At 32.7% G+C, this 23261-nt stretch overlaps 1 protein-coding gene and 1 long non-coding RNA gene across 6 annotated transcripts in view; one reads left to right on the top strand and one right to left on the bottom strand.

The window, feature by feature from the left end:
• LOC132712770 (uncharacterized) overlaps positions 1–8866 on the top strand; it is a 26366-nt gene extending 17500 nt beyond the window's left edge. The window contains exon 2 of the long non-coding RNA XR_009623349.1: positions 8659–8866. This is a non-coding gene — a long non-coding RNA (uncharacterized LOC132712770). The remainder of the gene's footprint in view (positions 1–8658) is intronic.
• LOC132712767 (uncharacterized) lies at positions 6074–23261 on the bottom strand. 5 transcript variants are annotated; one of them, XM_060695200.1, is made up of 3 exons: positions 23136–23261; positions 7782–7803; positions 6075–7319 (listed from the first exon to the last, which is right to left on the bottom strand). In XM_060695200.1, exon 3 carries the CDS (start codon positions 7308–7310, stop codon positions 6468–6470), a length of 843 nt encoding a protein of 280 aa, XP_060551183.1. In that variant the 5' UTR covers positions 7311–7319; positions 7782–7803; positions 23136–23261; the 3' UTR covers positions 6075–6467. The 5 variants fall into 5 exon arrangements, with proteins under 5 accessions (XP_060551181.1, XP_060551184.1, XP_060551185.1 ...); XM_060695198.1 differs by lacking the exons at positions 7782–7803; positions 23136–23261 and adding an exon at positions 11196–11354 and having other exon boundaries at positions 6074–7319; XM_060695201.1 differs by lacking the exons at positions 7782–7803; positions 23136–23261 and adding an exon at positions 8700–8837 and having other exon boundaries at positions 6074–7319.

Below are 23261 nucleotides of genomic sequence, written 5' to 3'. Positions count from 1 at the left end.
GAATAACTTACGCAAAGAACGCTCAACATTTTTTTATAGGGGTGCCTTCATCAACCTCACACACTCCCCCCGTAAACCAAATGTCGTTCCGAATTTGCTATCAAATGAACCGTTACCACTAACCACTTAAAAACCCCAAATGATTCACAAACAATTTACAAATATATAACTATAATAAAATGAAGACTAGAAACCAAGTAAATAAAAAAAATAGAAAAATACCTCAAAAATTTATCTTATTTCAAACATAAGCTTTAAAATATTTCCCCAGATCTCAAATGAAACACTATTGACTAACATTCTTTTCAACCTCTAAGATCACAATTATTTATACAAAGACACTCATTATTTATTGATTCTTTATCTTAAGCGCTTCCCCAGGAAACCCAACGCCATTACACTTAACAGTTTGACCACGCCAAAACCCCATGAAATTGAAAAGATGGCCAGTCTGTTTCAAGTCATACCCTTTGGGGCTATAGAAGTTTTGACCATTGCCAACCTGTTCTCTTTAATGACGAACCCTTTGTTCCTGAAGCATCATGCCTTATTTCTATAATCAATAAATGGTCTTTAAGTGAGTACTGTATATTCTTATCAAATTGCTTAGAAAAATTACCTAATGGTGACAACAACACAGTGAATTAACACTTTTTGGTAAGCATGGCTGTCCCAATTTATCGTATGTTAATAACCTAGGTTGCGGCTTTACGATCGTCTTATCCCAAAATTGCGTAAACTTACTCACTCTCGTCATCTGAGGCAATGCATGTGCAATATTCTGATAAATTTCATCAATTCAAATACTGGTTTGATAATTTTGCCTAAAAAATGTACAAATCTTCTTTTTTAAGTTACCATCACTAAAATTGTTTATTCTATTGGTACTTAACACATCATTGTCTGAACTTTCGGTGTTTAAGCCCTAGGCAACAAAATGTTAATTAGCAACAATATGGATTTAAATTTCTTAATTTTGTCTGTAGTTCTCGTTGTATGCCAAACAATACATGGAAGTATATTAATTTCTATGAAAAGGAACACTGAGACTGTTCGTCCCAACTTTAGAATTTAAATATTCTTTCTCTAATTTGGTATTTAGAAAAACATTTTCTCAATCTTTAGTAAATGGTATTTTTTCATTCCGAGTAAAATGAATTTGATTTGACATATCTTTTGAAACTTCCTGTCCGACTTTGTTCGCCTTAAGTCCAAAACCGAATGCTTCCTCACAACTTCTTTAACCCTATAATTAAAATTTGAAACAGAACAAGTATTTAAATACCTTCAAGCAATAACTTATTTCAACATAAGTAATTAAAAAAGTCTCAAGCCTTGACAACTTTCCAACTCTGTTCTCTACTAGTTAATACAAACACTTCTATTTATTGATGTATTTTACGCTTCCCAGGCCCCAACCATTGAATCTTAACTTTGGACCACGAAACCCCATTAACATATGGCCAGTGTTAGTCTAACCCATTATGCATAGAAAATTCAACTTTTGGTTCAAAAACTTTTGCCTGAAATGTCTTTCATGAACAATAATGAATAAACTGTTATTCTATCATTGCTTAGAATTTTGGGGCAAAGGAATTAAACGGTTTCTTTCCAATCGTATTGTTTACCATAGATACTGTCGTCTTTTTCCAAGGCGACAACTACCATTTTCTGAGCGTTTTCCATAACTAACCCTCATTCTAATCACTTGTACAACATCTTGATCCAACAAAGTTAAATCTTCATTTATCCCACTTAAAATGTCTATTTACATTAAACTCACTTGAGATTGGTTTTGGACAAAAATTAGCTTTGGGTATTAAATGAAGCAATTTGTTAGAATCTCGTTTGCCTACTGAAGTATAAATTTCTCCAACCCCTCCAATTCGGAATTTCACCCTCTTCTGGTAGCAGATCTTCCTCATCTTTAGAAATGGTCTTTTTTCTTTAAATAATAGTTTTTGATTGAAAGTGAGATCTGGCTCCTGTATCCATAACCGAATTCCCTTTTCTAAAATTTACATCTATTAAACACTCTTTACACTACTATATTAATTAATTTCTCTTTTGAATTAGATGATAAACTTAAAACTGTACCCTTAATTTGGTTACCATAGACATTGTTCTCTGTTTCTAATGATGCTATTTTTGATTTGATTTCTTCAAAATGTTCAATTGTTCTATTTAGGGGATGTCTCTCATTGATGTCACTGGTCATCGCGTCCCCTGCCCCGATGACCCCTTCATGTTTAAAGCTGCTCTACATCCTCTCGCATAGTGTTCTTCAGAGCCGCACTTAAAGCAGTGGTTGCATAGTTCATCTCCATCCTGACACTTTTGACATTTTTTTCTTGGTCTTCGCATGCTTGCATTCTCATTTTTTTCGTGCTTTCCGTTTTGGTGATTAGATTGTTTCATCTGAAGCACATAACTCTTTAGCTCTTTAACTTGCGCTTGTAGTTCTTTCATGGCTTTATTCTCCTGTACCTGAACTGTTGCTATTGTAGATTTTGTTTTTGAATTATGTTTTAGTTCATTAAGAGTTATTTCGTTCAGTGTTTTGAGAATCTCTACATCAGACACACCTGGTAGTAAAATAGGTCTGAGTCTATGTCTTATGTTATCTTCACGTAGACCAGTTGCAACAGCCTGGAAAAACATCCTCTCTACCAACACTTTATCATAAGACACCGCATCTTCTGATGTCGAATTATCTCTGTCTCGGTGTGTCCTTTTTCAATGCCAGTTCTTATTTGGCGATTTAAAGATACCAAACTTAGACCACCTGCGTCTGTAATTGATCCTGATATTTTGAAGTCTCTTCTCCACATGGCTGGTGTCGGGTTAGTTTTCTCATGTGGATTTAAGAAAAGTTTTCTGTGACTTGTCATCTGATTTGCATTCTAATAGCATCCGTTCAAAATCAGCAAAAAGAAAAGCCTTTTGATCTTCTTCTTCTTCTTTCAAAATTGATTCTGCCATCTCTTCAGCAAAGTTTAACATCTCATCTTCATTTGAAAATTTCTTTTTTTCATCCAGATGTTTTACTAGAGACCTCAGTTCTGAAGATTCAAGGCCGAAAATTTTTCTCTTCATCCGCATCACATCACGTAAACTTGTCATTGTTAATATCCCGGACGAGCCCCCAAATGTTGGCCGGGTCAAATTGAAGATATGATACGGAGTCTAAAAAGAAAAGAATATGTTCTTAATTCATTGCCTTTATTCTTTCTACTTAAAACATGGCGGAGACTGCGCCAAATTACCGCAAAGAATAACTTACGCAAAGAACGCTCAACATTTTTTTATAGGGGTGCCTTCATCAACCTCACACACCGCTATTCATAAGCTGGTAGGAAAAAATGTCAGCCCCATATCAATTTTTGATGATTTTTCATGCATTTTTTAGCAAATTTATTTATGAAATTCAGAGAATATGAATAAATAATGGAAATGCCTCCATTTTCATATTGTTCCAATAGGATGTGAAGTTTTAACATCATCTGTACCAAAATAAATATAAAAAGAACTAATTTTATCATATAAATTGCGTATTAGCCGTTTTTCAATAATTTGGCGGCCATCTTGGCGGCTATCTTGGATTTCTCAAAACGTACCATGATTTGACATGTCTACCCAAAATTTTTGTAAACTTCAAACATTTAGCTTTACATTGGTATAACATTTATCTATGGACCTTTTTTGCACACAAAAGGTCCTCAGGGACTGTACTAAAAACAATAATTGAACAAATGACACTATAATTTTTTTTAAAAATTTGAGTCATGAATAAAAATCAATACATTTCTGAAACATGCATGACTCCTTAAATATTGTACTTTAACAGTCATTCAATTACTTTTGACACCCTCAATCTTGATTTTTTTTTGTCTTCATCTTTTCTGCTTACAAAGAGGCATTAAAACAAAGTTTATAGCTTACAAACCACTAGAGATTTAGTAATATTCTTACGCACCTTTAAAATTATGTACCGGGCAAATACTTTGTACAGAACTTGATAATTTAGTAAACGATGCACAAAACATTTCAAAATAATTTGACTTTTAAAAGGCATGTATATTTTAAAGATAGCCTAATATGTAAGTTTAATTTAAGTGAAAATGATGTTTTTATTAAATTTAACGTAACTTAAAAAGAGCTGTAGATAAAACTTGAGCTCACATACAGTAAACGAAATGCATATGCATAGTATCAAAACAGATAACCAAAAAGTTGTTTTCCGAACTAAATATAATTTAACTCACTGATAAAATAGAATATTTTGTAAATCTTATCAAAGTAATTTGCATCACAGATGGCAGTATCAGTGTTTAGACACCCCTCCCCTATCTGCCCCTGGACCCCTACTATAACCCTGAAAAAAAAATTCAACACTTTATAAGGCTTACTATAAGGTACCAATAAGAAAACCACCGATAAGAAAAAATTCCACTATCAAAAGTATAGTTATAGAAAGTTGAAAAGCCTAATATATGTTCATGTGCCAAACAATGTGGAACAAGGGAAATCGTCGTTTCAGCTACTGAGACGCATTCCGGCGGGATTTCGCTGCATCATTCATAAACATCAATAAAAAGTACTAGAATTCTACAGCTTATCTAATTCAAGTCCAACCACTATCAATATTATTCCGATTTTTTTCTGTTTCGCGGTATTTTTTGAATTGCCGTAGCCATTTTGCAGTCTGATACCTGGGTTGAAATACGCGATCTAATTGGACGAGTCAAATTGGACTTCTGCGATAACATATGTAAATAAAATGATTGGTTTGATGTCTAAAGTGCAGAAAGAAAGCTTATTTTCATTTATTTGGTACCAAATTACATCGCTTCATGCGAATTACTATCGCTGCATGTGTAATTTTCACACAATTCAAACAATGTTCTCAAAAATCACAAAACGTAAGATAATGCACTTTGTATTGTCATTTGAATGAAATTACCCCGCAAATGTTACGCTATGTTTTGTTTGGATTTAAGAAACGTTTGTCACCTTATTTTAACATAATAAGGAACTTAGCGGGACTCAGCAGTCGCCATTTTCTCGTGGGAATTACTATACAAGTCACGTAGCAATTTTCTATAAGTCTGTAAAAAACACTATATGTTTAACTCATAGTGACCATTACCAAATAAATAAGAGTTAAATGTACGTTTATGGAGGGGAATATCCGCTAAAAGTATACTAAATAAAGAAGAGTTAATGTAGATGTATAGTTGTATCTTGATGATATGTTAATGTCGCATTGAAAATGGTTGTTTATCTAACAGAACATTGCAAATGCGTATACATGCTTTTGCTTTATTGCACCACAAACTTTAATAAAATGTTATCTATGTCTCTGACTGCACATCAACTGCTTCTTCTTTTAATTAGAATGCATGTATGTATGCATGTATGATCTTTGAAAATTTGTTATCCTTAAAACAACATATCGATCAAAGCAACAACATAATTGTCAAAGACATTTCTTTATTAGCATATCAATCAGCATTAGACACACAATGTAGTATGTGCTTCTTACAAAATATAAGCATGCAATGTCGTATTTGTGTTTTTGTTTCACAATAATGTATAAACAATAGTAACGGTCAGAAATGTCCTACTTATAGATATACATGTAGATCCATAATGTTATTTCCACTTGTCAAATATATGCAGATTGGTAAAGTTCTTATTATATTTTACTCTTAAGTCAAGGTTATAATCAATATACGGGTTTATTTTACTTTCGTTCATAAAACCACAGCAAATGCTATTAATATAACAGATGATCCATGTTCCTCTTAATTCGTTACGATACTGTGGGTTCCGTATCTTAAACAGAGAAACTTATCAGAGGGTGTATACCCATATAAAAGGATCCCGGGAAATTTGACCTACAAAGGATGAGGTCGTATTACAAACATGTGTATAGAGATCTTATGCAACATATCGCTTTCAGAAAAGCCGAGATCGAATTAAACATAAAAGATATCCAGGAAATTAACTGCATATGATAGATGTCGAACTTTTTTATCAATTAAATTAAGTATATCCTATGATCTTTTCTAATAAAAATAATAATAATAATAATAATAATAATAATAATAATGATAATAATAATAATAATAATTAAATACAAAAATGTACATGCACAAAGTGATAAACTTAAGCTAAACTCTGTATTTACAAAAAAAACTCTGATTTTTCTATTTAGCCACATAAATATTTGATTTGACATAAAACGCAATGAACAAATTTTAATTAATACAAACTATTAGCCATTTCCAAACATATATACAAATAATGCAAGCACCTGTCTGTTGTTTGAATCACTATGGAGAAAAAGTATTACAAAAAATGTTACATTCTTCCTTGTTCGATGTTTAAGTTATCCTCCTTTTAAATACTTAACAATGCTTTACATTTAAAACAGCTAATGACATGTTCAGGGTAGTATTAGTTTATAGAAATAATAATTTTGTGAGAGTAGATGTAACCAAAGGTACATGCATATCAGTTGCCCTCAGGTCTCCAGATTTATTTTTGTATTCAGTTATAAGGTCCGCAACGTGTCTGTTGATAGTTGTAGTCAATGTTAAAAGATCTTCCCTTTCTTTTTTCGTTTTCATTGCTTTCAGAAATGCTTGTATCAAAAATGATGGTGTTTCTTTAGCAGCATGTTTGTTGGCAATTCTCTGAGGAATAGTGGATTTTATGATGAGCTGATCAGCATCTGTTGGTATTTTAATGACTTTTGGTGTCTCATAGTCCGGTTTCGCTTTATGGGTCATCTTATCTTTAAGAAGACTTAAATCATCCGCTTGGATTAGAAAGATTTTTGGCTTCCCTTTTGTTACATTTAGATTTTTGACTTCATCGATGATTTTTGCTTGTGGGACAAGCCCTTCTGCCATAAATCTGTGGTCGAAATGCAGCAACTCTTCATTGTATTCCTCATGTTGAGGCTTACTGTATGTCAAAAAGACAAAAACAAAACATTGGTACGCAAGCGGATTTTCTTTGTCTATTTTTTTCAGCTCCGATTTGAACTCTTCAAATGATGTTCTTATCTGCTGTTTAACTTCAATTTGTGCATCAAAATTCCCTTCCTTCTCGTTCTCGAAAAAATTTCTGATTTGTTTCAAATCAATGTCTCGTTTGCAACCAGTGGCTTCTTCTGTCATCAGTGTCTTACTTCCTTTTTTCTCTTCTTCAGAAAGATCATGTAAACCAAGTGGACTGGTCTGAGAGTAAATCCAAACGAGAATCTTCCCATTTTTATTAATATTGTACTCCAAGTCCATTTTATGTATCTGAAACAGATAAAGAAACAATTCTTCTATTAAATATACAGAGTAGCTGTGATTTTTGTTGGTAGGAATCGGGAAGGAAAAAAAACAATATTTTATTTTAGGCCTTAATGCTTTAACCTAGCCTTACTATATGTTGCCAAACTCACAGGCAGTTGGTGTGAGGTTCTTTTAATTTCATCTTTATATACTATAAATAAAATATGAATATATAATAACTACATCTAGTCCATTATATTAGACGTTACGGAACGAACTTGTTATAGTTTCTGTTGGTAAAGCCCGGTTTTGCCAAGAAGTAAAAATATCCCAATGCAACATGCGTCATATTTATAGGACTAATTTATTATTATCAAGACAAAAGTGAAAGTATTATTTATATACAATACCGAAATTGAAATAATGACAAAAAGTTATAGATAGTAGTGAACAATAATCAAACTTTTATATCAAACATGTATATACCTCGTTATCTTAGATATCAATTTGTAAACACAGTATATACACTGAAAAATAAGTAATAGAAAGAGCATCGAAACACGAGGCTATCTGATTTGTACGAGGGAGTGTAGCCCCCGAGTATTAATCAGATTGCCGAGTGTTTTGATTTGTATCATAGTCAAACATAAAAACATGTTCCCTGATGTCACAATATGAAACCCCAGCAAAAAGGAACCAATGAAGGAACATCTGAATATGATATTTCTGTCTCTTTCCCTTTCTCTGCCGTCACAATATGTAAACCCCAGCAAAAATGAACCAATCAATGGGCATGCTCTGGAGTGCGGGTAACTAATACATGCACTCGAGTTAACGCACTGTGCATGTATATGTATACGATTTAACTCGTTTTCAACAGAAAGGTCCCCAAACTATGATACAACAACAAGTTATATGTTTTTTTTCTTTATTAATAGTATATATGGATGAAATTTAATGAACCACACACCGACTGCCTGTGGCTAAAGTATACAGAACTTTCCTTTACACTTTTTAGTTTTAACTAATTTAGACTCGTATCACTTTACGTTTATCATTATTTATTTATTTATTTATTTATTTCATTTCATTTTTATAACGACCAAGGTTAGCTTGTTAGTATTTAAGGAATTTACGCACTAACTACTGTATTCCGACTTCTATAAATCAATAACCTAGGTCCGCACCTGCCTTTTTGAATAAATGTATGTCAGGGCCTGGGGAATTTAGTAGTTTTAATAGCAAAAAGTTGAAAACAAAATGTCTTGGTTTGAGATGGCAGCCTACCCTTTTAAAATGAGTTTACGTCACGTCATTTATGTATAGACATGTATATAAAACTATTTATGTTCAAATGTAAGAGGTGAATATCATTTATAAAGCAATAATGTAATATACATGTACATCTAGTCCAATTTATCGGACGTTACGGGCTTGTGACAGTTTATGTTGGTCAAGCCCGGCTATGCCAAGAAGTAAACACATCTCAAAAGAAACGTCATATTTATGCATTTCAAGACAAAAGCGAAAGTAGGACTTGTATACAATACCGAAATCGAAACAATGACAAAAATAAAGCCGTCTGAGTAGACAGTAGTAGACAGTAATCAAACTTTGTAATTTATGTCAAATATATATTTACCTCGGTATCTTAGACACTTCTAAATAACAACAAGTTATATGTTTTTTTTCCGATTAACTTCCTTGCTTCTCAATTGCAACTTTTCGCACAATCGCAACTTCACGGTTATAGGGCGATTACCACAACTTTTTCGCGCAACGTCAAAATACCATCCTTCTGACCGAGACACCGTATATTTCTGGACAAAATATTAATGGCGGGATAAACAAATTCCAGGTTATAGCTTACAAAATATCTTACTGCTGGATATTGCAAGATTATTCCAATTGTTTAAGTATTCCATCGAATTTTTGAGACAATTTATCGTTAATCTAGCACAATACAATTCACAAAAAAACACATACTTCGAAGAAATAGTGTTTACAAAATATCGTGTGTACCTCAACATGACTCGTACCTGTCACAAAAACGTGTGGTTTAACGACGATGTCTTTGTTCTATGACCTAACGAGCTCGTATATTTATTATGGTTAACCCTAAGTTCAAGTTCCATGCAAAATTGTGTGTTTCTATCGTAAATTTCAGGGAATATATGTTGAAAAAAGGCCTACTGACCCGAATATTAGAGCACCGTACAACACTGAATTCAAACACCGCATTCTTTTTCCGTTAGACCGATAAATACTGGCCACCGTCTTCTTTTGAATTATGCAATCTTCATACAAATATGTTTAATTTGATGAAAGATTGTTTACTTGCTGTTACGTTATGTTGCTGTTATCATACGTTATGTTATGGAAAATTTCAGAAGGTCTGATCTGTGTTAATACTACCAATTATAGATAAGTGCAATGGTATCTATATATAGATAAGGATGTCTTTTCCTTTTCGAACTTATTCAAACTGATAAACCCCACATGGAAAGATTGAAGTTCTTGGCAGACTATACCATCTTACAACATCGAGAAAAAAAAGGAATGAAATATTTTTAATGGGAATTTCTTATTGCATACTAATTTGATAAAGTTGCAAAAGTCATAACATAAATTTTCATGGTGTAGTTTTTGCAGGAACCCGGGCAATATTTCCATAATCTCTTCAGTCATGGTCTCCAATGTGCTTTTATTAAACAATCTTTTGCGAAAGTTTGACTCTAATGAGGTGCGTTAAGCATATCGTCCTGAAATACAGGGAGGCGCTGATCCATTGGCGCACTGCTGATATCAGAAGACTTAGTTGGGCGCTCTCCAGTTGCTGCAGTATCTTCTGGAAGTATATGCAGCTTTGCAAATTTCGCACGTTGCTTTGGCTTGTTCAGACATAGGTTTGAACGTCTTCTTTTTCTGAAAGCAAACATTAATATAAAAAATAAACGGTGCTAAAAAAACCAGAAAAATGCGGTGATTTTAAGGAGGAAGAATGCGGTGCCCTAATCTTATGATTGACAAAGTTGTGCGGTGCCTTAAAATACACACGTGGAAACATAAAAATCGTACCAAATATACAAAAAACGGGTTATTTATGTATTGTAACTTGTTCATACGACAACAATGTACATATTTATATTGTATTTTGGCCAGTTATATGAACTGAACGGACTAGAAATACGTTATATTTCGTAATCAAAGCAAGATTTTTTTCAGTATGCCCTAAATGTTTTCACTATCCTGACTTAATTAATGAAGCATTTTGCATGTAGTAAGGATAAATAAGTTTCAAATTAAATGGCACATTCGATGAAAAAGAAAAAATGATGATTTTACCTTGTTTTGAGCAAATGATCTGCTGTTTTCGTCTCGGTTACAGACTTGCTGTCCATTTTGTACCACAGAAATATACGGTGTCTCAGACAGAAGTAAGATATTTTGACGTTGCGCGGAAAAGTTGTGGTAATCGCCCTATCACCGTGAACTTTTTGACCCTTTCCGTCAGTCATTCGGAACTTGCTCGGCTATTATCTATAATAACCTCCTTATCCGAAGACTGACGGAAAGGGCCGAGTAGTTGCGATTGTTGACGAATCTAAACTATAAATATGTAAACGAATGCTGAAAAATCTTGACAAGTCTCATGAGTCTATTTCCAACATTACTGTATCAAGTAAAAGTCCACCTAAAAGTCAGTGAATTCATAGATACAAATGAAAAGAAAACATATTTATTATTGTGGTTGTAGAAACCGAAAGCACAAAATGCCAACCTGTCTCGGCCAACAGTGGGCATATTTAAATTAAAAATGGTTGTCAGACATATTTTCAATCATAATTTTAACGATACAGACTTAATTTTAAAAAAATGGAAAAAGAAAGAATTTATCACCTTCATAAATTATCCTAGGTAAAATATCTTTTGTTTGTCCCAGCATTATATCCAAAACTTTAACAGAAATATATTTCTAAATATCGCACTTTATGTACCTGAACTGTTAGAAATATAATATTAGAAAATACTGATAATTGCTACACCGTTTTATTTGTAAATATAGATCTAGAGTAAACATGTTTGACTTCACACAAAGTAGATAATCATATATTATGCTACTATAGGTGTTACGCTAAAATATGAGAAGAGACCAACTTTACATGACCTGTAATAGGGAACCATGCATCCCAAACATAGTTTAGATATAGGAGGTAATAAATCGCTAAACGGAATCAAATTTAAAACGAAATGGTTATAGCAGTATATATTTATTACATGTTAGGAACTGACTAAAACAATTGTTTACCGATAATAATATATAACGATAAATAGTACAGTCCCTGGGGACCTTTTGTGTGCAAAAAAGGTCCATGGATAAATGTCATACCAATTTAAAGCTAAATATTTGAAGTTTACAAAAAATTTGGGTAGACATGTCAAATCATGGTACGTTTTGAGAAATCCAAGATGGCCGCCAAATTATTTAAAAATGGCTAATACTCAATTTATATGATAAAATTAGTTCTTTTTTGTATTTATTTTGGTACAGGTGATGTTAAAACTTCACATCCTATTAGAACAATATGAAAAGGGGTCCGTTTCCTTTTTCTAATATATATACTCTTGTTTTCATAGAGAAACTTTGCTAAAAAGCATGAAAAAGTATCAAAAATCGACATAGGGCTGGCATTTTTTCCTATCAGTCGAGGCATAGTGGTGAAAACTAATATTTTTACCATATTATACAAAGACCTGATCAACAACTTACTAAATGTACCCTTATTTTTATTTTTATTGTGTAAGAATGTGGATTCTGACATTCCTAAAGTGGGTGGGGTACACGAAAATTGAGTCCCAATTTCTAGTGAACTTATATATTATGATTATTAAGACTAAGAATAACCAACAAGATTACATTTTAAAATGTTCTTAAGTCTTTATTTTTTTAAAAGGTAGATTTTTATTCTATCAACAACATTAATTGGTTCTGTTGCCATGGCAACAAAGTGGTAAAATGAGAGAAAGCCGGAAACGTATGAGGCTTTCAGTTTTATCATTTCAAGCATGTTGTAGAAGTTAATGTCATGATTATGCATTACAGCATTGGATACATTTGAAACATAAAAAAAATCACTACATTTACTTTCTATGAAAAAACACAAATTTGAAATAAAACATCGGTAACATTTTATTGATCCGTTACTGTAACAATAAAAACGCTTAAAGTTTTAGAGGCAAAAGATAATAATGAAATCTACTCAGATTTATATTGAAAAATAAAATTTATGCTTGATGTCTGGCCCGATTTGAGAAAAAACTTTTCAACATTCTTCATTTATTGGTCATTAAATAATAATAATAAATAACAAATAAAGCAAAAAATTCCCACAAATCAAATGTGATAAGAAGGAATAGACAATATGTCAATATGTTGTGATGAAGAACGTCTTCAAGATAATGTGCCATAGATGCATCTGGAAAACCTAAATGATTGTGTTCTCATCTCAATGCAATACAAGCCCAGCTGAAATATTGTAACAGTTAGAGAAACATGGATAAAATCACCATTTTGTGTTAAATATTTGACACTTTCTTCTATTCTAAAAAAGATAGAGCAGCATAAATTATAAATCTTGTAGATGTCTTGTTACGCAAAACAAATAGGCCGTATTCCACCGTTGCCTCAAAATTCTTTATAAATTATTTTGTGACCTACAGGTCAGACCACCTAATGCTTTGTTATACGGTCAGTATGTCTTAAATGATCATCAACAAACTCCGGACTGTTCATCAAATGGTATCTTGTCTTATAACCAAAAACAACCCCTCCATTTAAACACATTAAAATAGAGAAAAACAGAATCCCTAAAACGCCGCGCTGTTTGGAATCTCCATTGTTTTACCTATTGAAAATCGGATACAGAGGGGAAAAACTCTAGTATACATTAAGAACAAGCTACAGAAGATTGTACACAAAACTGAAACTTAAAAGTCTTATAAGCAATAACTGATATACAGGTAACATTCAAATAAAATCTCAAAGGCATTGGTAATCATATCAACTGTGACAGTTTCGTTATTTTCTCATCATCAATAAATATCAATAAATCATGTGAAATAACCCGCGGCTAAACGTATCCAAAATTCATATAAGCTTTCTGTTTTAATTAAGTCATTATAAAAGTGCAGTATGAAAACCATAGTTTCGATGTAATTGGAGATGAGGAAAAACAGCATTTCTCAAATTGTCCTGTAGCGTGTAATGCACATGAACACTAGTGTGTTCCAAATTAAGATTAAGGTGTATTTGAATTTGGAATCAGGATGAACATATGACTTTGATTTCTTTATTTTACAAACAATTTTACTGTTTTCTTTATTTGAATAAGCCAAATTTCACTTTCTTATATACTTTGTAATTCTGATTTGCCTTAAAAGATGACCAGAAGGTGTCAATATTATGAAATAATGCACGGAGGGAACATATCAAAGTCTTCCTCAGTAAAGCAGGAAAGTCGCCACAAAGCCTTTTAAAGTGTTGATGTGACGTAAAAACAGGCTATATTTGATAAAATTTGACAGAAATTTTGTTTTGTTGTTGTTTTTTTTTGCACAAATCGGATAATTGTATATCTTAGTCACAGAAGTTAAAAATAGAACTGAAAATGCGCAATGATTTCAAATATTCCCAGAAATAAATAAAAAGATCTTGAACTTTTATATGTATGGCTTTTTCAGATGGGACTTAACCAACATTGTTAATCAGTAATCACCTTCCGTGTAGCGGAAAAATGGAATTATAGGAATGGACTCCGTCTGTCAGTCTGTCCGTCCATAACACTTTCGTGTCGGCTCCATAACTTTTTAACCCCTGAAAATTTTTTGAAATAACATGGCACAAGAGATCACCATAATGAGATAATATGCAGAGCGCAATAATTGGGTTGCTACCCCCAAGGTCAAGGTCACACTTTAAGGTCAAATGTTAAAAGTCTTCATTTAATAATAAAAAGTCTACATTTCGTGTCCGCTCCATAGCTTTTTTTAACGCTGTAAAGTTTTGAAATAACTTGGCACAAGTGATCACCATAATGAGATAATATGCAGAGCGCAATAATTGGGTTGCTACCCCCAAGGTCAAGGTCACACTTTAAGGTCAAATGTTAAAAGTTTTCATTTAATAATAAAAAGTCTACATTTCGTGTCCGCTCCATAGCTTTATTTTAACGCTGTAAAGTTTTGAAATAACTTGGCACAAGTGATCACCATAATGAGATAATATGCAGAGCGCAATAATTGGGTTGCTACCCCCAAGGTCAAGGTCACACTTTAAGGTCAAATGTTAAAAGTCTTCATTTAATAATAAAATGTCTACATTTCGTGTCCGCTCCATAGCTTTTTTTAACGATGTAAAGTTTTGAAATAACTTGGTACAACGGATCACCATTATGACACGACGTGCAGTGCGCAATAATTGGGTTGCTACACCAAAGGTCAAGGTCACCCTTTCAGGTCAAATGTAAAAAAATCTACATTTCGTGTCCGCTCCAACATTTTAACCGCTGAAATTTAAAAAAAATATCTTGGCACAATTGATAACCAGTATATGAACATGTGCAGAACGCAAACATTGGGTTGCTACACCAAAGGTCAAGGTCAAATGTATAAAATCTACATTTCGTGTCCCCTCCATAACTTTTAAACCTATGAAATTTTGTTTAAATAGCTTGGCACAATTGATCACCAATATGAGACGATGTGCAGATCGCAATAATTGAATTGCTACCCCAAAGGTCAAGGTCACACTTACAGTTCATATATTAGAAAGTCTACATTTCGCGTCTGTCTCTTACTTTTAAACCTCTGAAATGTTTTTAAGATAAAAATGATCAACATTGTGACACCATTGACAGAGCACAATAAGCAAGTCACAACCCTAAAGGTCAGGGTCACACTCAACGGTCCAATGTAAAAACTTTTTTTTTCATGTCTGCTCTATAACATATTGACAATTCAAAGGTTTTAAAAATACTTAGCACAAATGATCCCCACCACGACACAATTTACAGACCTCAACATCCAGGTCGCTGCAACCAAGATCAAGGTTATATGTTCTCCCTAACTTTTTGACTTTATGGAAGATTTTAAATAACTTGGCACAAATAATCGCCATCGTGAGACTATGTGCTTATGATATGCATGACGCAACATCAAGGTCATGGTTGGAAAAAGGTCAAGAAGTACACATTCATGTTTCTTGCGAAGCCCCGGAGTAAACTCTCTTTACACAGTGTAAATATAGGAAAAACATCAAAATATTCTTCTCCATAACTGCAGGACCTAGTATTTAATACTATTAAATTTCCTTAAATCACGATCTTGTGGTCAAATTCATTTATGCCAGGGGTCACTTCAATTTACATAATTGATAAGCTAAAAAAAACTTCTCCCAAACTGATGCCTATAGCTAATATTTCTGTTGTAGCCTGGTATAGACCAGTACAAAATTTATTCAAATGAAAATTTAACCCACCCCTAGGGTCAACTTATTTCATATGGAGACACATAGGAAACTTTTTAAAATCGGTACCGGTACCGTTGGCCTAGTGGTTAAGGCGTCCGCCTTCGGATCGGGAGGTCGAAGGTTCGAGCCCCACGGCGAGCGTTAATTGACGGATGAATGTTTCTCGTGGGACTCGTTCCGAAATGGCCGCTTCGTGAGCCGCGAGGTAGTTAAAATGAATGGTTACCGATTTCTATCCGCCTGGCGCCTGGCATAGTGATAGGAATTTGGAGGTACATGGTATGCAAGCAAAAGGTGTCTCATTAGTCAAATTGGCTGGCCCTTTCAGTAGGGGTGACACTATAATAAACAAGATCTTTACCAAATTTTTTTCCAAAAACCAAATGCCCAGATCTTAGATTTTGGGTTAAAAGCATTGTCAAAAAAACCTTAATTTATTTTTCAAATCTTGACAATCTGGTCAAAGTTGACCTAACCCCAGGAGTCATTTTACTTTGTGTTATAAAGAAAATGCTTTGAAAACTTTCTTCTCCATAAAAATAAATGCTTTGATATTTAAGTGTGAAGTATTCATTCTATGACCATATCAATTTATGTCACGATACAAAACATATAATAGAAATAATACACAACTTCTAAGCTTGGTAAAGTCATGATCCGTTTGATTATGATTACCTTTCCCAAGGGACAATTGATTTACATAGTCTAACTTATATGTAAAATCCTTTATAAAATCATCCCTTTAACGCCATTGTTTAGAGCATGTGAAACAATTTCTAGAAGACTTTTACCATGTTTCTTCAAATCATGAAAGGGCCGGGTCTGGGTTATACGCCAATTTCAACACTTCTTTGTTGATAGCTTGAAGGTTGGTTGAACTATCTGACTTTCATGGATAAATAACCAGAAGAGTAATGACCAATTTCTACTAAGCTACGGTACTAACTTTTTTGACAGACAATTGTTGTCTGTGGAACAAGAGACGCCTGGACTTCACATCCGACACTCTCCGTAAAGTGCTAAGCTTGCAGGCATCAAATAATGACCATGAGTCTGGATTAAAAGAATAACCGGTTGAACCAGGGGATGCTCTCCGACTAGGTTTTGGACACGCCCGGCGACTATATGCTCCCCCATAATTGTTCGGGGAGCATAAAAATGGCCCTGCCTAGATGTCGATTTTTATATAAAAAAACTCTTTATGTCAGAAACCACAATGCAAGACCATTTGGTTGGAAGAATTGTCTTGTGTTCCTCTTTGTTTTAAGGTGACCTAGAATTTAAAACCTCGTGACTTACTTTCTTGTTTTTGAAGCTAAAGAAATTTGTATAACAGACACAATATGATATGCCAGCTGACCTTAATTTGTTCTAGTGATCTTTTTGTATTTTGATTGTAAAATTTCAGATGCAGAATTATACACTGAGATCAGTTGACCTAGAATTTTATCTTATGCAAGTTAGAATTTCATAATACAAGCTATAACCAAAAAGTTGGAACTCAACAATGAATTTGATTGTCATTAAAATTTGATATTGGTTGACCTAGAATTTGAACCAGTGACCTATTTATTTCTCGTTTTAGCTGCAAAGTCTTAAATGTTTACCCTATGTACAGTTTCAAATATTTGATAATGTTTATATACATTTCTACCTTAAGACTGCCTTTTACTTATTATTATCACCATTAATTATCCTATCCAAACGTAACAACATTCACATTTGACATGACCTTTTTCTATGTATAGCAGTTTGAAAAAAGCAAATGCATGATGCAAATTCTTGAAATAAATTTATTCATCTAATTTCAAAATATCTGTGTTGATAATTTGCTAGAATTAAATGTGACTTCTTTTAATGTTACATTTTTTTTCAATTTGTTACCATGGCATTGTGCACAGATTATTTATCTATAAGTTTGTGTCATTCTTAACAACATGCTTAAAATGCTAAAAGTGTCATACGTTTCAGGTGTGTCTTTCATTTTACTTCTCCGTTGCCATGGCAACAGAACATGTTGAATATTGACAAACAAAATATCAGTCTAAGTTTCTTAATTATTTAAATCTTTAGGTACATGCCAAAGTGCAATACATGTTGACTATTCATAGTTTTAATTATCATAACAAACCAGTGAACAAAATACTGAGACTTAGTTTTCGTTACCCCACCCACTTTAAGAATATCAGAATCCACATTCTTTTACAATAAAGATAAAAAATAAGGGTGATTTCAGTATGATCTTGTTCAAGTCTTTGTAGTATATGTTAAACATATTCATTTACACCGCAATGCATAAGCTGGTAGGAAAAAATGTCAGCCCAATATCAATTTTTGATGATTTTTTCATGCATTTTTTAGCAAATTTATTTATGAAATTCAGAGAATATGAAAAAATAATGGAAATGCCTCCATTTTCATATTGTTCCAATAGGATGTGAAGTTTTAACATCATATGTACCAAAATAAATACAAAAAGAACTAATTTTATCATATAAATTGCCCGTATTAGCCGTTTTTCAATAATTTGGCGGCAATCTTGGCGGCTATCTTGGATTTCTCAAAACGTACCATGATTTGACATGCCTACCCAAAACTTTTGTAAACTCAAACATTTAGCTTTACATTGGTATAACATTTATCTATGGACCTTTTTTGCACACAGGGACTGTACTAAAAACAATAATTGAACAAATGACACTATAATTTTTTTTTAAAAATTTGAGTCATGAATAAAAATCAATACATTTCTGAAACATGCATGACTCCTAAAATATTGTACTTTAACAGTCATTCAATTACTTTTGACACCCTCAATCTTGATTTTTTTTTTGTCTTCATCTTTCTGCTTACAAAGAGGCATTAAAACAAAGTTTATAGCTTACAAACCACTAGAGATTTAGTAATATTCTTACGCACCTTTAAAATTATGTACCGGGCAAATACTTTGTACAGAACTTGATAATTTAGTAAACGATGCACAAAACATTTCAAAATAATTTGACTTTTAAAAGGCATGTATATATTAAAGATAGCCTTATATGTAAGTTTAATTTAAGTGAAAATGATGTTTTTATTAAATTTAACGTAACTTAAAGAGCTGTCGATAAAACTTGAGCTCACATACAGTAAACGAAATGCCTATGCATAGTATCAAAACAGATAACAAAAAGTTGTTTTTTCCGAACTAAATATAATTTAACTCACTGATAAAATAGAATATTTTGTAAATCTTATCAAAGTAATTTGCATCACAGATGGCAGTATCAGTGTTTAGACACCCCTCCCCTATCTGCCCTGGACCCCTACTATAACCCTGAAAAAAAAATTCAACACTTTATAAGGCTTACTATAAGGTACCAATAAGAAAACCACCGATAAGAAAAAATTGCCACTATCAAAAGTATAGTTATAGAAAGTTGAAAAGCCTAATATATGTTCATGTGCCAAACAACTGTGGAACAAGGGAAATCGTCGTTTCAGCTACTGAGACGCATTCCCGGGCGGGATTTCGCTGCCATCATTCATAAACATCAATAAAAAGTACTAGAATTCTACAGCTTATCTAATTCAAGTCCAACCACTATCAATATTTATTCCGATTTTTTTCTGTTTCGCGGTATTTTTTGAATTGCCGTAGCCATTTTGCAGTCTGATACCTGGGTTGAAATACGCGATCTAATTGGACGAGTCAAATTGGACTTCTGCGATAACATATGTAAATAAAATGATTGGTTTTATGTCTAAAAGTGCAGAAAGAAAGCTTATTTTCATTTATTTGGTACCAAATTACATCGCTTCATGCGAATTACTATCGCTGCATGTGTAATTTTCACACAATTCAAAACAATGTTCTCAAAAATCACAAAACGTAAGATAATGCACTTTGTATTGTCATTTGAATGAAATTACCCCGCAAATGTTACGCTATGTTTTGTTTGGATTTAAGAAACGTTTGTCACCTTATTTTAACATAATAAGGAACTTAGTCGCCATTTTCTCGTGGGAATTACTATACAAGTCACGTAGCAATTTTCTATAAGTCTTTAAAAAAAACACTATATATATATATGTTTAACTCATAGTGACCATTACCAAATAAATAAGAGTTAAATGTACGTTTATGGAGGGGAATATCCGCTAAAAGTATACTAAATAAAGAAGAGTTAATTTTGATGTATAGTTGTATCTTGATGATATGTTAATGTCGCATTGAAAATGGTTGTTTATCTAACAGAACATTGCAAATGCGTATACATGCTTTTTGCTTTATTGCACCACAAAACTTTAATAAAATGTTATCTATGTCTCTGACTGCACATCAACTGCTTCTTCTTTTAATTAGAATGCATGTATGTATGCATGTATGATCTTTGAAAATTTGTTATCCTTAAAACAACATATCGATCAAAGCAACAACATAATTGTCAAAGAACATTTCTTTATTAGCATATCAATCAGCATTAGACACACAATGTAGTATGTGCTTTCTTACAAAATATAAGCATGCAATGTCGTATTTGTGTTTTGTTTCACAATAATGTATAAACAATAGTAACGGTCAGAAATGTCCTACTTATAGATATACATGTAGATCCATAATGTTATTTCCACTTGTCAAATATATGCAGATTGGTAAGTTCTTATTATATTTTACTCTTAAGTCAAGGTTATAATCAATATACGGGTTTATTTTACTTTCGTTCATAAAACCACAGCAAATGCTATTAATATAAACAGATGATCCATGTTCCTCTTAATTCGTTACGATACTGTGGGTTCCGTATCTTAAACAGAGAAACTTATCAGAGGGTGTATACCCATATAAAAGGATCCCGGGAAATTTGACCTACAAAGGATGAGGTCGTATTACAAACATGTGTATAGAGATCTTATGCAACATATCGCTTTCAGAAAAGCCGAGATCGAATTAAACATAGAGATATCCCGGAAATTAACTGCATATGATAAATGTCGAACTTTTTTTTTCATCAATTATGTTAAGTATATCCTATAATATTTTCTAATAATAATAATAATAATAATAATAATAATAATAATAATGATAATAATAATAATAATAATTAAATACAAAAATGTACATGCACAAAGTGATAAACTTAAGCTAAACTCTGTATTTACAAAAAAACTCTGATTTTTCTATTTAGCCACATAAATATTTGATTTGACATAAAACGCAATGAACAAATTTTAATTAATACAAACTATTAGCCATTTCCAAACATATATACAAATAATGCAAGCACCTGTCTGTTGTTTGAATCACTATGGAGAAAAAGTATTACAAAAAATGTTACATTCTTCCTTGTTCGATGTTTAAGTTATCTCCTTTTAAATACTTAACAATGCTTTACATTTAAAACAGCTAATGACATGTTCAGGGTAGTATTAGTTTATAGAAATAATAATTTTGTGAGAGTAGATGTAACCAAAGGTACATGCATATCAGTTGCCCTCAGGTCTCCAGATTTATTTTTGTATTCAGTTATAAGGTCCGCAACGTGTCTGTTGATAGTTGTAGTCAATGTTAAAAGATCTTCCCTTTCTTTTTTCGTTTTTCATTGCTTTCAGAAATGCTTGTATCAAAAATGATGGTGTTTCTTTAGCAGCATGTTTGTTGGCAATTCTCTGAGGAATAGTGGATTTTATGATGAGCTGATCAGCATCTGTTGGTATTTTAATGACTTTTGGTGTCTCATAGTCCGGTTTCGCTTTATGGGTCCTCTTATCTTTAAGAAGACTTAAATCATCCGCTTGGATTAGAAAGATTTTTGGCTTCCCTTTTGTTACATTTAGATTTTTGACTTCATCGATGATTTTTGCTTGTGGGACAAGCCCTTCTGCCATAAATCTGTGGTCGAAAATGCAGCAACTCTTCATTGTATTCCTCATGTTGAGGCTTACTGTATGTCAAAAAGACAAAAACAAAACATTGGTACGCAAGCGGATTTTCTTTGTCTATTTTTTTCAGCTCCGATTTGAACTCTTCAAATGATGTTCTTATCTGCTGTTTAACTTCAATTTGTGCATCAAAATTCCCTTCCTTCTCGTTCTCGAAAAAATTTCTGATTTGTTTCAAATCAATGTCTCGTTTGCAACCAGTGGCTTCTTCTGTCATCAGCGTCTTACTTCCTTTTTTCTCTTCTTCAGAAAGATCATGTAAACCAAGTGGACTCGTCTGAGAGTAAATCCAAACGAGAATCTTCCCATTTTTATTAATATTGTACTCCAAGTCCATTTTATGTATCTGAAACAGATACAGAAACAATTCTTTTATTAAATATACAGTGTAGCTGTGATTTTTGTTTGTAGGTATCGGGAAGGGGAAAAAAACAATATTTTAATATTTTATTTTAGGCCTTAATGCTTTAACCTAGCCTTACTATATGTTGCCAAACTCACAGGCAGTCGGTGCGAGGTTCTTTTAATTTCATCTATATATACTATAAATAAAAATATAATATACATCTACATCTAGTCCATTATATTAGACGTAACACAACGAACTTGTTATAGTTTATGTTGGGAAATCCCAGTTTTGCCATGAAGTAAAAATATCCCAAAGCAACGTATGTCATATTTATAGGACTAATGTTATCAAGACAAAAGCGAAGGTAGTATTTAAATACAATACTGAAATTGAAATAATGACAAAAAGTTATAGAATGATAGAAGTGGACAATAATCAAACTTTTATATCAAATATGTATTTACCTCGTTATCTTAAATATCATTTTATTTATTTCATTTCATTTTTATATGACGAAAGTGAGCTTGTTAGTATTTAAGGAATTTACTCACTCACTACAACCTAGGTCCGCACCTGCCTTTTAAAATAAATGTATGTCAGGGCCCGGGGAATTAAGTAGTTTTAATAGCAAAAAGTGGAAAACAAAATGTCTTGGTTTGAGACGACAGCCTACCCTTTTTAAAATGGGTTTACGTCATTTACTTTCTTTTATGCTGTATAGACATGTATATAAAACTATTTATTGGTAAATACCATAAAGCAATAATGTTATATACATGTACATCTAGTCCAATTTAACGGACGTTACGGGCTTGTGACAGTTTATGTTGGTCAAGCCCGGCTTTGCCAAGAAGTAAACATATCTCAAAGCAACGTCATATTTATGTATATCAAGACAAAATCAAAAGTAGTACTTATATACGATACCGAAATCGAAACAATGACAAAAATAAAGCCGGTTGAGTAGACAGTAGTAGACAGTAATCAAACTTTGTAATTTATGTCAAATATATATTTACCTCGTTATCTTTAGATATCAATTATATATCTATACACTGATAAATAACAACAAGTTATGTTTTTTTCCGATATTAACTTCCTTGCGTTTTCGCACAATCGCAACTTTTCGACCCTTTCTGTCAGTCATTCGGAACTGCCTCGGCTATTA

This window comes from Ruditapes philippinarum, unplaced genomic scaffold, assembly GCF_026571515.1.
Source record: "Ruditapes philippinarum isolate M1 unplaced genomic scaffold, ASM2657151v2 ctg5910_1_1_1_1, whole genome shotgun sequence".
Taxonomy (NCBI): Eukaryota; Metazoa; Mollusca; class Bivalvia; order Venerida; family Veneridae; genus Ruditapes; species Ruditapes philippinarum.
This window is presented reverse-complemented; position numbering and strand designations above follow the sequence as displayed.